Source organism: Somniosus microcephalus, chromosome 4 (assembly GCF_052327205.1).
Source record: "Somniosus microcephalus isolate GS21.2 chromosome 4, FLI_Smic_1.0, whole genome shotgun sequence".
In the NCBI taxonomy this organism is placed as follows: Eukaryota; Metazoa; Chordata; class Chondrichthyes; order Squaliformes; family Somniosidae; genus Somniosus; species Somniosus microcephalus.
The window spans coordinates 44,404,048-44,417,696 of NC_140990.1; the positions used below are offsets into that span (position 1 = coordinate 44,404,048).

Below are 13,649 nucleotides of genomic sequence, written 5' to 3' on the forward strand. Positions count from 1 at the left end.
ACAAGCTAAGCCAAACAACCCCAGATTTCAAGGAATTGGATGATCTGTCAAAATTGAGATTAGTCCTAGGAGAAGGAGACAGACCATACCTTGGGGCTAAATATGTAACAACATGTCACAACCTGAGGACTGTTTAAAAGTAAGACTGTTTAAAATTAATATTGAACATACCAAATGAAGTAGAAAGACTGTTTAAAATTAATATTGTTTAAAAGTAATATTGTATATACCCAACAAATGTCAAATCGATTGACACCGACAGAATGTTGGAAAACTGTACCTTTTTGCTATGTAAGCTTTGGCAATATGGTTCTCTGTAAACTTTCATGCCAATAAAGCATTTGAACTGAACTGAACTGAACTGAACTGAGAGAGAGAGAGTGCTCCCACTGAGACAGAGAGAGAGAGAGAGAGAGCGAGAGAGTGCTCCCACTGAGACACAGAGAGAGAGAGAGAGAGAGAGTGCTCCCACTGAGACACAGAGAGAGAGAGAGAGAGAGAGAGAGTGCTCCCACTGAGACACAGAGAGAGAGAGAGAGAGAGAGAGAGAGTGCTCCCACTGAGACACAGAGAGAGAGAGAGAGAGAGAGAGAGAGAGTGCTCCCACTGAGACAGAGAGAGAGAGAGAGAGAGAGCGAGAGAGAGTGCTCCCACTGAGACAGAGAGAGAGAGAGAGAGAGAGTGCTCCCACTGAGACAGAGAGAGAGAGAGAGAGAGAGCGAGAGAGAGTGCTCCCACTGAGACACAGAGAGAGAGAGGGAGAGAGAGAGAGAGAGTGCTCCCACTGAGACACAGAGAGAGAGAGAGAGAGAGAGAGAGTGCTCCCACTGAGACACAGAGAGAGAGAGGGAGAGAGAGAGAGAGAGTGCTCCCACTGAGACACAGAGAGAGAGAGAGAGAGAGCGAGAGAGTGCTCCCACTGAGACAGAGAGAGAGAGAGAGAGAGAGCGAGAGAGAGTGCTCCCACTGAGACACAGAGAGAGAGAGAGAGAGAGAGAGAGAGAGAGTGCTCCCACTGAGACACAGAGAGAGAGAGAGAGCGAGAGAGAGTGCTCCCACTGAGACACAGAGAGAGAGAGAGAGAGAGAGAGAGAGAGAGTGCTCCCACTGAGACAGAGAGAGAGAGAGAGAGAGAGAGAGAGAGTGCTCCCACTGAGACACAGAGAGAGGGAGAGAGAGAGAGAGAGTGCTCCCACTGAGACAGAGAGAGAGAGAGAGAGAGAGAGAGAGAGAGCTCCCACTGAGACACAGAGAGAGAGAGAGAGAGAGAGAGAGTGCTCCCACTGAGACACAGAGAGAGAGAGAGAGAGAGAGAGAGAGAGTGCTCCCACTGAGACACAGAGAGAGAGAGAGAGAGAGAGAGAGAGTGCTCCCACTGAGACACAACTAACACCTGATCATTACTCTAGATTATTTCAGCTCTCATACCTTCAGTTACTCTCATGGACAAGTCCCAGCTCCCCATACCACCCAGGGTGCCTCTCCTAGACTTGGTATAAGAACATAAGAAGTAGGAGCAGGAGTAGGCCATACGTCCCCTCGGGCCTGCTCCGCCATTCAATAGGATCATGGCTGATCCGAACTTAGACTCACGTCCACTTCCCTGCCCTCTCCCCGTAAACCCTTATTCCCTTCTCAGCTAGGAAACTGTCTATCTCCATTTTCAATTTATTTAATGTCGCAGCTTCCACAGCTCTCTGGGGTAGCAAATTCCATAGATTTACTACCTTCTGAGTGAAGAAGTTTCTCTTCATCTCAGTTTTGAAAGGGCAGCCCCTTATTCTAAGATTATGCCCCCTAGTTCTAGTCTCACCCATCAGTGGAAACATCCTCACCGCATCCACCCGATCAAGCCCCCTCACAATCTTATATGTTTCAACAAGATCGCCTTTCATTCTTCTGAATTCCAATGAGTAGAGGCCCAACCTACTCAACCTTTCCTCATAAGTCAACCCTCTCATCTCCGGAATCAACCGAGTGAACCTTCTCTGAACTGCCTCGAGAGCAAGTATATCTTTTCTTAATGATGTGCCTCAATAATTCCGAGACTCGAAGGTAGCAGAACAAAACAAGGCTTTTATTAACTTAGAACGAAACACGTAAGCGAGAGAGATGTCGTCCTTCTGGAGACTGGGGCTAGACTGAAAGCTAGCTTACAAACGGGGCCAGGTATGGGCGGAGCCCTACACACAGCACATTCCAGTATACAATACAGCACATTCCAGTACACAATACAATGAGGTCTGGGGGAAGGGAAATGACACTGAAACCGATCTCAGTCACAGGCAGTGATGAATGGAAATATTTCATCACATTCACCCCTTCTATAGATTTAGTCTGTTCAGGGGTTTGATAGTCCTCTGCGACCGACGTGGCTGTTGCGGTGCCGCGGGTGTCGGCTGGGTGTCCCCGGTAGCCTTCTGGGTCTCTGCCGGGGGTGCCGCCAGGGTTGTTGAAGGGGTAGTTGGTGGGGGTGCCATTGGTCGGTGTTCTTCCGGGGGTGATGAAAGAGTAGTGGGTGGGTAAGAGTTGCTGTGATCGCCGTTTCCGCTATTGCCGTGGTTGTTGTCGATGCCGGCTGGGGCGACGTCTTTTATGGACATGGTGTCCTCCCTTCCGTCGGCGTGCCGGACATATGCGTATTGGGGGTTGGCGTGGAGTAGGTGTACTGGCTCCACGAGAGGGTCCGTCTTGTGGCCCTTCACATGCCTTCGCACGAGTACCGGACCTGGGGTGGAGAGCCATGACGGCATGGATACGCCTGAGGTGGATTTCCGGGGAAAGACAAACATTCGTTCATGAGGCGTGGTATTAGTGGCCGTACACAATAGCGACCGTATCGAATGGAGCACATCCGAGAGGACTTCCTGCCAGCGGGAGATAGGGAGGCCCTTGGTCCTTAGAGCTAGAGTGACTGCTTTCCATACTGTCCCGTTCTCTCGCTCCACTTGGCCGTTACCCCGGGGGTTGTAGCTGGTGGTACGGCTCGTGGCGATCCCCCTGGACAGCATGTACTGGCGTAGCTCTTCACTCATGAAGGACGCCCCCCTATCCGTATGGATGTAGCTCGGCATACCGAACAGGCAGAACAGGCTGTTGAGGCATTTAATGACCGTGGCGCTGGTCATGTCTGGGCAGGGGAAGGCGAATGGGAACCGGGAGTATTCGTCCACAATGTTCAGGAAGTAAACATTGCGGTCGACGGACGGGAGGGGGCCCTTGAAACCTAAGCTGAGCCGCTCAAAGGGCCGTGTAGCTTTGATTAAGTGGGCTCTATCTGGGCGGTAGAACCGAGGCTTGCACTCAGCGCAAGTGCGGCAGTTCCTGGTCAGGGACCGAACTTCCTCAATCGAGTAGGGTAAGTTACGGGACTTTATGAAGTGGAACAGCCGCGTGACCCCTGGGTGGCAGAGGTCGTTGTGGAGGGTCTGTAGCCGCTCCCCGGTGGCGCTGGCACACATCCCTCATGAGAGGGCGTCAGGGGATTCGTTAAGGGCCCCTGGCCAGTAAATGATGTCGTACTCGAAGGTGGAGAGCTCGATCCGCCACCTAAGAATCTTATCATTTTTAATCTTCCCCTTCTGTTTATTATTGAACATAAACGCTACCGACCGCTGGTCGGTAAGTAGGGTGAAGCGTTTGCCGGCTAGGTAGTGGCGCCAGTGGCGCACTGCCTCCACGATGGCTTGGGCCTCCTTTTCCACGGAGGAGTGTCTGATCTCGGGCCCTTGGAGGGTCCTCGAGAAGAAAGCTACGGGCCGCCCCGCCTGGTTGAGGGTGGCCGCCAAGGCGAAGTCAGACGCATCACGTTCAAGTACGGTGGGTCCCAGCCGCCCCTCACAGTGTGCGGTCTGGCTACCCTGAAGGTAAAGCCGCCTTCGCTATTCACGAACCTTACCCCTAACTGCCGGCCAATAGCGACCAAAAGCAGGAGGTACAGCTGGGAGGACAGGCGGTTTATCGCGACCGAGGTAGACAGGCTCCTGAGTCGATCACCATCCGTTTCTTCTCGCTACCCCTTACCACTACCACTTGGGCGCGCCACGGGCTGTTGCTGCGTTCAATAATGCGCTCTTTCGGGAGCCTGTCTACCTCGGTTGCGATAAACCGCCTGTCCTCCCAGCTGTACCTCCTGCTTTTGGTCGCTATTGGCCGGCAGTTAGGGGTAAGGTTCGCGAATAGCGAAGGCGGCTTTACCTTCAGGGTAGCCAGACCGCACACTGTGAGGGGCGGCTGGGACCCACCGTACTTGAGCGTGATGCTTTGGTGGTTGCACTGGAAATCCAGGCACAAGATCACGCTCGCACATAGGTTCTTCATGATTAATACTTTAAAATTATCATACACAGTTCCGTTAACGCACAATTGTACCGTGCAGTAACCCAGAATGGTCGATGTCTGGGTTTTGTCAGCCATAGAGATGGTACCCTGAGTAGGGACCACCTTTAGGGAGAGTTGTTGTGCCAGTTCTGGGTGGATAAAGCTCTCCGTGCTTCCACTGTCAATTAAGCATTTAACCCGGCACCCGTTTACCTCGATGTCCACCATTGATCTGGATAGCGGGTGCGGCCTGGTCTGGTCCACTGTGACCGATGCCACTGTAGGGCCCTGATCGAGACAAGATAGCGTCCATGCTGTCTGCTCACAAGATGGCGGACCCCACGAGGTCGGGCAAGATGGCGTCCAAGATGGCCGCTCCCACGGCGCACACGCGGCGGTGGCGGGTTTTCCGGCGGTTGGTTTTCCGGCGGGGTTCCCTCTGCACACCTTCCCGAAGTGCCCCTTCATACCGCACTTAAAGCAGGTGGTGCCTTTCGCCGGGCACAGGTTTCTGGTGTGCTTTGGCTGCCCGCAGAAGTAGCAGTTGGGTCCCTGACGCGTCGCGGCTGTCGTAGGGCTTCTGGGGGGAGAGCGGGGCCCAGCCGGTGTCGGGCTGTCGTGCGGGGAAGATGCCTTCCCAGATGGCGGCGCCCTCGGTGCACACGTGGCGGCGTGGACGGCGCGGGCTGAAGAGTAGGTGTCCGAGTTTCTCTGGGCCACATCCAGGGATCGCGCGGTGTCCGCAGCCTGTTTCAGGTCCAACCCCGTTTTTTCCAGCAGTCTTTGCCGGATGTAAGTGGAGCTGAGGCCTGTGATGAAGGCATCGCGAACAAGCTCGTCAGTGTACACTGCAGCTTTTACATCTCGGCACTTGCAGTCTTTGCCAAGCATTTTCAGGGTGCTTAGGAACTCCTCCACCGATTCCCCAGGTCGCTGTGCGCGGGTGACGAGCAGGTGCCTAGCATACACCTCATTCGTAGGCTGCTGGTAATGCGCCTTTAAGATGTCGCAGGCGGCCAGGTACGTCTCGGCGTCTTGGATGAGGGGGTAAACCCAGTGGCTTACCCAATTCCGCAGAATTCCGAGTCTCATCCTTGCAGCGTCCGTAGCGTCTTTGACGGCTGCGGAATTGTCCAGGAAGAATTCCATACACTCAAACCAGTGTCCAAAGCTTGCTGATGCGTCCGGAGCATGTTGATCCAAATCCAAACGTTCGGGTTTCAGGAGTTGATCCATAGTGTTGAAAATAAGTTAATAAAATTGATGTGCCTCAATAATTCCGAGACTCGAAGGTAGCAGAACAAAACAAGACTTTTATTAACTTAGAACGAAACACGTAAGCGAGAGAGATGTCGTCCTTCTGGAGACTGGGGCTAGACTGAAAGCTAGCTTACAAACGGGGCCAGGTATGGGCGGAGCCCTACACACAGCACATTCCAGTATACAATACAGCACATTCCAGTACACAATACAATGAGGTCTGGGGGAAGGGAAATGACACTGAAACCGATCTCAGTCACAGGCAGTGATGAATGGAAATATTTCATCACACTTAAATATGGAAACCAAAACTGTACGCAGCATCCCAGGTGTGGCCTCACCAGTACCCTGTATAACTGCAGCAAGACTTCCCTGCTTTTATACTCCATCCCCCTCGCAATAAAAGCCAAGATTCCATTGGCCTTCCTGATCACCTGCTGTACCTGCATACTAACCTTCTGTGTTTCATGCACCAGGACTCCCAGATCCCTTTGTACTGTAGCACTTTGCAGTTTCTCTCCATTTAGATAATAACTTGCTCTTTGATTTTTTCTGCCAAAGTGCATAACCTCACACTTTCCAACATTATATTCCATCTGCCAAATTTTTGCCCACTCACTTAGCCTGTCTATGTCCTTTTGCAGGTTTTTTATGTCCTCCTCACTCACTGCTTTCCCTCCCATCTTTGTATCATCGGCAAACATGGATACGTTGCACTCGGTCCCTTCCTCCAAATCGTTAATATAGATTGTAAAGAGTTGGGGTCGCAGAACTGACCCCTGCGGAACACCATGAGTTACTGATTGCCAACCCGAGAATGAACCATTTATCCCAACTCTCTGTTTTCTGTTAGATAGCCAATCTTCCACCCATGCCAGTATATTGCCCCCAATCCCATGATTTTTTTTATCTTGTACAGTAATCTTTTGTGTGGCACCTTGTCAAATGCCTTTTGGAAGTCCAAATACACCACATCCACTGGTTCCCCTTTATCCACCCTGTTTGTTACATCCTCAAAGAATTCGAGCAAATTTGTTAAACATGTATCTAGGGGAGGTATCGATAACATGTCCATGTACCTGTCCTGGGAGTGTTTGATGGGACAGTGTAGAGGGAGTTTTACTCTGTATCTAACCCGTGCTGTACCTGTCCTGGGAGTGTTTGATGGGACAGTGTAGAGGGAGCTTTACTCTGTATCTAACCCGTGCTGTACCTGCCCTGGCAGTGTTTGATGGGACAGTGTAGAGGGAGCTTTACTCTGTATCTAACCCGTGCTGTACCTGTCCTGGGAGTGTTTGAAGGGACAGTGTAGAGGGAGCTTTACTCTGTATTTAACCCTTACTGTACCTACCCTGGGAACGTTTGATGGGACAGTGTAGAGGGAGCTTTACTCTGTATTTAACCCTTACTGTACCTGCCCTGGGAGTGTTTGATGGGACAGTGTAGAGGGAGCTTTACTCTGTATCTAACCCATGCTGTACCTGCCCTGGGAGTGTTTGATGGGACAGTGTAGATCAGGGGTTCTCTGAGGCCCCTCCTGTGTTATAAAAATTCCCTGGACCCCCTGTAACACAACACAAGTATCCATTGTCTGTACGATAGCAAAATACTGCAGATGCTGGAAATCCGAAATAACAACAGAAAATGCTGGAAAAATTCAGCAGGCCAGGCAACATCCGTGGAGAGAAAATAGAGTCAACGTTTCAGGTGAACCCTTTGTCAAGACTAAAGAAGCACAGGAAATGAAATAGATTAAGAGGCCAGGATCCATTGTCTGTAAAGCGCTTTGGGACATCCTGAGATCACAGAAGCCTCTCTATAAATGCATGTAAGAAGTCACACAACACCAGGTTATAGTCCAACAGCTTTAATTGAAATCACAAGCTTTCGGAGCGCTGTTCCTTCATCAGATGAAATGAAGAGTTGCATATAAGCACAGCATATATAGTCAGAGAGTACTGCCAGATGATTACAGGGAATCTTTCTAACTGCCCTTTATCACACCTCGGCAGAGAGATAATCACAGCAATCACAGGTGTGAATGGTGTCCAAACAGATCAGTCAGGAAAACATTACATCAAAGAACAATGAGGTGGGGTCACAAGGGGTCAAATATTGCAGATGCTGGGGTCTGTATGAAAAACAAAAAAAATAACTATTTTTTTGCTGGAAATCACAGCAGGTCCGGCCACATCTGTGTAGAGAGAACAAGCCAACGACGACTCGAGTCTGGATGACTCTACATCAGGTGGGGTTACATGTAGCGTGACATGAACCCAAGATCCCGGTTGAGGCCGTCCTCATGAGTGCGGAGCTTGGCTATCAGTTTCTGCTCGACGATTTTGCGTTGTCGCGTGTCTCGAAGGCCGCCTTGGAGAATGCTTACCCGAAGATGGGTCTACCAGGGCAGTCCTGTTTGTGGATCTGGGGAAGGAGGTAGAAGCGGGCTTTGCAGAACACCTCCATTCAGTCCGTAAGGGTGACCCCGAACTTCCGGTCGCCTGTCATTTTAATTCACCGCTCCATTCCCACTCGGACCTCACCGTCCTTGGCCTCTTGCATTGTTCCACGGAAGCTCAACGTAAACTCGAGGAACAGCACCTCATCTTCCGATTAGGCACTTTGCAGCCTTCCGGACTCAATATCGAGTTCAACAATTTCAGATCATAACCTCGGCTCCTATTACTTTTTTACTTATAATTTTTTCCACCCCTTTGTTTTGGGTCTTCCTTTCCCCCCCCCCCGACCGACCTTTCCTTTTGTTTCTCTCTCTTACCTGCCAGTACACTTCACACCTAATCTCAGCTGTCTTTTGTCTCCACCAGCCTATTACCATCTTGTCTGGTTTCGAATACCTTTTATTGTCTCTTTTACTTCTTTTGTTCGATCGCAGCCCTGCCTTCGATCTATTTTCTTTTCTTTCCAGTTTTGAAAAAGGGTTTCGACCTGAAACGTCAACTCAAATTTCTCTCCATGGATGTTACGTGACCTGCTGAGTTTTTCCAGCATTTTCTGTTGTCCTGCTCAGTGGCGCCGCCTGGTGTGAGGGCGAGCGGCGGCTGGAGCTGCGGGTCCCGCAAACTGCGCCTGCACACTGCTCCTGTTCCAGTGGGAGAAGGTGTTCAACGGGCTGGGCTCCTGGGATTGGGAATGGCCCCACCCTCCAATAAACCCCAGCCTGGATTTGTAGGGGGAAGGGGGGAGATGGGGGCAACAGGCTGGATGGAGATGATGGGAATCTGGATCAACCCAATTGGCAGCGAGCGAGGGGCGGCTTCCGCAGCCTTGGCCCCATCGCGCCCCACATCGCTTCCCCCGCGGCTGCTCAATGGGAACTGAGCCGACGCCCGGTGTGAGGGCTGCTTGTGAGAGAAAGAATGAAAGAGGGAGAGAGTTTCTGGGCCCACCCCTTGAAACCTTCTCACGGACCCTGGTTGAGACCCTCTGATCGACAAGAGGTGCTGCAGCAACTCGCCAAGGCTTCTTCGGCAGCAACTCCCAAACCCGCCACCTCCACCACCCAGAGGGACGAGGGCAGCAGGCGCAGGGGAACACCACCACCTCCAAGCTCCCCTCCAAGTCACACACCATCCCAACATGGAAATATATCGCCGATCCTTCATCGTCGCTGGGTCAAAATCCTGGAACTCCCTCCCTAACAGCACTGTGGGAGCACCTTCACCACACGGACTGCAGCGGTTCAAGAAAGCGGCTCACCACCACCTTCTCAAGGGCAACTAGGGATGGGCAATAAATGCTGGGCCATCCAGCGACGCCCACATCACATGAATGCATTAAAAAAAATTCCTACCACAGTCGTTAAATATAGGAATACCATATCTTCTCCAACTTTGACTAGTTTATCCTATCTGATATAAACCAACCCCACAGTCACTGACACCAATCTCCTCCTGCCTGATATAAACCAACCCCACAGTCACTGACAGCAATCTTCTCCTGTCTGATATAAACCAACCCCACAGTCACTGACACCAATCTCCCCCTGTCTGATATAAGCCAACCCCACAGTCACTGACACCAATCTCCTCCTGTCTGATATAAACCAATCCCACTGGCCCAGAAAGATTAAACTCAGCCCATTACTTGGATTGGACTTGTCTCCATTCCCGTGCTGAGGGGATTGCTGTACCAGACGGGAGGGGCAACATTTGGAGCTCTCGATTCTCCACCAATTCCCATTCCCCTTTCTGGTGGATAATGGAGGTGCCACTGTGTGTAATGTGCAAGTCAGTAAGAATTGTCAGCGAGGATTAATCAGCACTTTCTAATTGGAGATGTTAATCAGTGGAACTTTTCAGACAATAAATTGTAGATTTTGTACCAAAGGTCAATTTAGGGTTAAAGTAAAATTCATAATTTTATTGTCAAATAATTTCTTATGAAAGTCCTGAATTAAGGGGAACGATCACAATGATTCTTAAAGGGACACTGCAGCCCCAACAAGTCAATCAGCTATATATCCAGAATATTAAACTCCAGCCAGTTATAGGTTTATTATCATCAGCAGAAACAAACTACAACTGTCAGAATGAATATGGTTCAGTCCTGGCTGTAATTAACAGCAGCAATAACATCAGAATCCAACCCCTGCAGTTACTTGTGAACTCGCTGGTGTCTCAGCAGGTTGGATGACTGAGTGAATCCCTTCCCACACACGAGCAGGTGAACGCCCTCTCCCCAGTGTGAGCTCGCTGGTGAATCAGCAGGACGGATGACCGAGTGAATCCCTTCCCACACACAGAGCAGGTGAACGGCCTCCCCCCGGTGTGAACTTGCTGGTGTGTCCGAAGGCCGGATGCACAAGTGAATCGCTTCCCACACACGGAGCAGGTGAACGGCCTCTCCCCAGTGTGAACTCGTTGGTGTTTCAGCAGGCTGGATGAACAAGTGAATCCCTCTCCACACACGGAGCAGGTGAACGGCCTCTCCCCAGTGTGAAGTCGCTGGTGTGTCAGCAGGTTGGATGATTTAATGAATCCTTTTCCACACATGCAGCAGGTGAACAGTCTCTCCCCAGTGTGAGTGCGCTGGTGTACAATGAGATTGGATGAATACCTAAACCTCTTCCCACAGTGAGAGCAACTGAATGGTTTATCGTCAGTGTGAATTCGCTGGTGTTGAATCAGTTCCTCAGAGCTTTTAAAGCAGTTCACACAGTCGGAGCATTTAAAAGGTCTCTCATCAGTGTGAACTCGCTGGTGTCTCAGAAGGTGGGCTGAATTAGTGAATCCCTTCCCACACACGGAGCAGGTGAACGGCCTCTCCCCGGTGTGAACTCGCTGGTGAGTCAGCAGGTTGGATGACTGAGTGAATCCCTTCCCACACATGGAGCAGGTGAATGGCCTCTCACCAGTGTGACTGTAGTGATGAGTTTCCAGCTGGGATGGGGAAATGAATCCCTTCCCACACACACAGCAGGTAAACGGCCTCTCCCCGGTGTGACTGCGTTGATGAGTTTCCAGCTCAAACAGGTAATTGAATCCCTTCCCACAGTCCCCACATTGCCACAGTTTCTCCGTAGTGTGGGTGTCCTTGTGTCTCTCCAGGTTGGACGATCGGTTGAAGCCTCGTCCACACACAGAACACGTGTATGGTTTCTCCTTGCTGTGAATGGTGCGATGTTTTTTCAGGCAGTGAAACGGGTAAAAGCTCTTTCCACAGTCAGTGCACTGGAACACTCTCACTCGGGTGTGTGGGGCTCGGTGCTTTTCCAGTCACACTGAAGTTGAGGTGATGTTTGGTTTGAGTTTCCTGTCTGTAAACCCACCCCTTCTAATACCCTGTAAAAGGAGTTTACAAAAGACATCACTGTAAGTAAAGGATAGAAATTCAGAACAGACAATTCTCGTTTCTATGGAACATTCTTTCCTCTCTTTTTCCCCAAAGCTGTAAATTCCCGTCCCACACACTCTCCCTCCTCCCTGTGCTGAAATCCAAACCCATCGCACCATCTCCAACATTTTTCCTTTCAATCGACTTTTCTTGCTCCCCCTGAAGGTGTTGACTCTGATGGGTTCAGTTCTACACTCATGAGGGACTGGAAGCCAGCACCCTGTGGGGTCCGGACTCTGTCATGAAATAATGGCTTCAGAAGAGAAATTGAAGAAACTATTTGAAAGAAGGTGTGTTGGTGAAATGTTGGGCGGTGCTCAGCATCTCACACAATGTGTAAGATTAACATTCCACATGTCTGAACCTTTCATTCCATCCCTGATTTGGGAATCTCTTGAGCTGCACTTCTTGTCCCATTATACCGAGTTGGTGTAACAGGAGAGCCAGGGATCAGGGGGATATTGGACAGGAAGCACAGAGCATGGACATTACACTGCAGCTGGGATATGTGAAAGTGATACAGTGAGGGCTTCGGGCACTTTATTAAACACACAGACAGCAGAAGCACATTAATCTGATGGGAGATCACTGACACACAAGCAGCCAGCGGTGTGGAGCCTCCTTTACAGCCCTTTACAGTCCTTTACAGCCGGTATTTACAGGAGCTGGGACACAGAAAGAGTCTCATTGAAATCACTGATATATTTGTCCACACAAATCAACACCCAAAAAATGCTGAATGATTTCTCCCAGACGCTCCCTGACCGGTCACCATTTCTCCTCCATTTTCAGGCGCTCCCTGACCAGTCACCATTTCTCCTCCATTTACAGACGCTCCCTGACCAGTCACCATTTTTCCTCCATTTACAGACGCCCCCTGACCAGTCTCCATTTCTCCTCCATTTACAGACGCCCCCTGACCAGTCTCCATTTCTCCTCCATTTACAGATGCTCCCTGACCAGTCCCCATTTCTCCTGCATTTACAGACGCTCCGTGAACAGTCTCCATTCCTCCTGCATTTACAGACGCTCCCTGACCAGTCTCCATTTACAGATGCTCCCTGACCAGTCTTCACTTCGCCTCCATTTACAGACGCTCCCTGACCAATCTCCATTTCTCCTCCATTCACAGACGCTCCCTGACCAGTCACCATTTCTCCTCCATTTACAGATGCTCCCTGACCAGTCTCCATTTCTCCTCCATTTACAGACGCTCCCTGATTAGTCACTATTTTACCTTCATTTACAGACACTCCCTGACCAGTCTCCATTTCTCCTCCATTTACAGACGCTCCCTGACCAGTCAACATTTCTCCTTCATTTACACACGCTCCATGACCAGTCACCATTTCTCCTCCATTTACAGACGCTCCCTGACCAGTCACCATTTCATCTCCATTTATAGACGCTCCCTGACCAGTCACCATTTCTCCTCCATTTACAGACGCTCCCTGACTCACTTCCTGTCTGTCCCGGAGTTTGGCGCTTTGTTGAGATTCGGGCCGGAGTGAAATGGGAACCCGCGGGTGGGGCGGATAATGTTCACTGCTCTTATAATCGGGCCTGGGGCCGCACTCGGGGTGTGAAGCCCGCGTCCCCCCGGGGTTCATTAACCCGCCTCCCTCTGACCTGCTGCAGCCTCGCCAGCCGCACATGCTCAGCTCACACTGCCCAACAATAGCCTCTCCCGCGCATGCTCAGTTCACCTTCTGTTGTTCCGGTTCAAAGGCGAAGCTCCGCCACTCACACATTCCGATTGGTTGGAGGACCCACCGCCCGCTCGGTCCTCCAGCCCCGCCCCGCTTTTCCGATTGGTCCGGAGCTCCCGTCAATCATAGAAACATAGAAACATAGAAGATAGGAGCAGGAGTAGGCCATTTGGCCCTTCGAGCCTGCTCCGCCATTCAATGAGATCATGGCTGATCATCCAAATTCAGTACCCTGTCCCTGCCTTCTCCCCATATCCCTTGATCCCTTTAGCCTCAAGAAATATATCCAACTATTTCTTGAATATATTTAATGAATTGGCCTCCACCGCCCTCTGTGGCAGAGAATTCCACAGGTTCACCACTCTCTGGGTGAAGAAATTCCTCCGCATTTCAGTCCTAAATGGCTTACCCCTTATCCTTAGACTGTGACCCCTGGTTCTGGACTCCCCGGCCATCAGAAACATCCTTTCTGCATCCAGTCTGTCCAGACCTGACAGAATTTTATAG

The 13,649-nt window shown here is 50.7% G+C and overlaps 1 protein-coding gene and 1 pseudogene across 1 annotated transcript; one reads left to right on the forward strand and one right to left on the reverse strand.

Moving 5' to 3' along the window:
• Nucleotides 1-9,939: 9,939 nt before the first annotated feature.
• On the reverse strand, nt 9,940-11,315 carry LOC147118766 (uncharacterized; the record flags this gene model as incomplete). The annotated part of the gene is made up of 1 exon (XM_085983965.1): nt 9,940-11,315. A coding segment is annotated over one exon (1,098 nt), but the record flags the coding sequence as incomplete, so codon positions are not given.
• A 367-nt stretch (nt 11,316-11,682) lies between these two features.
• LOC147118767 (uncharacterized) overlaps nt 11,683-13,649 on the forward strand; it is a 166,371-nt pseudogene continuing 164,404 nt past the window's right edge.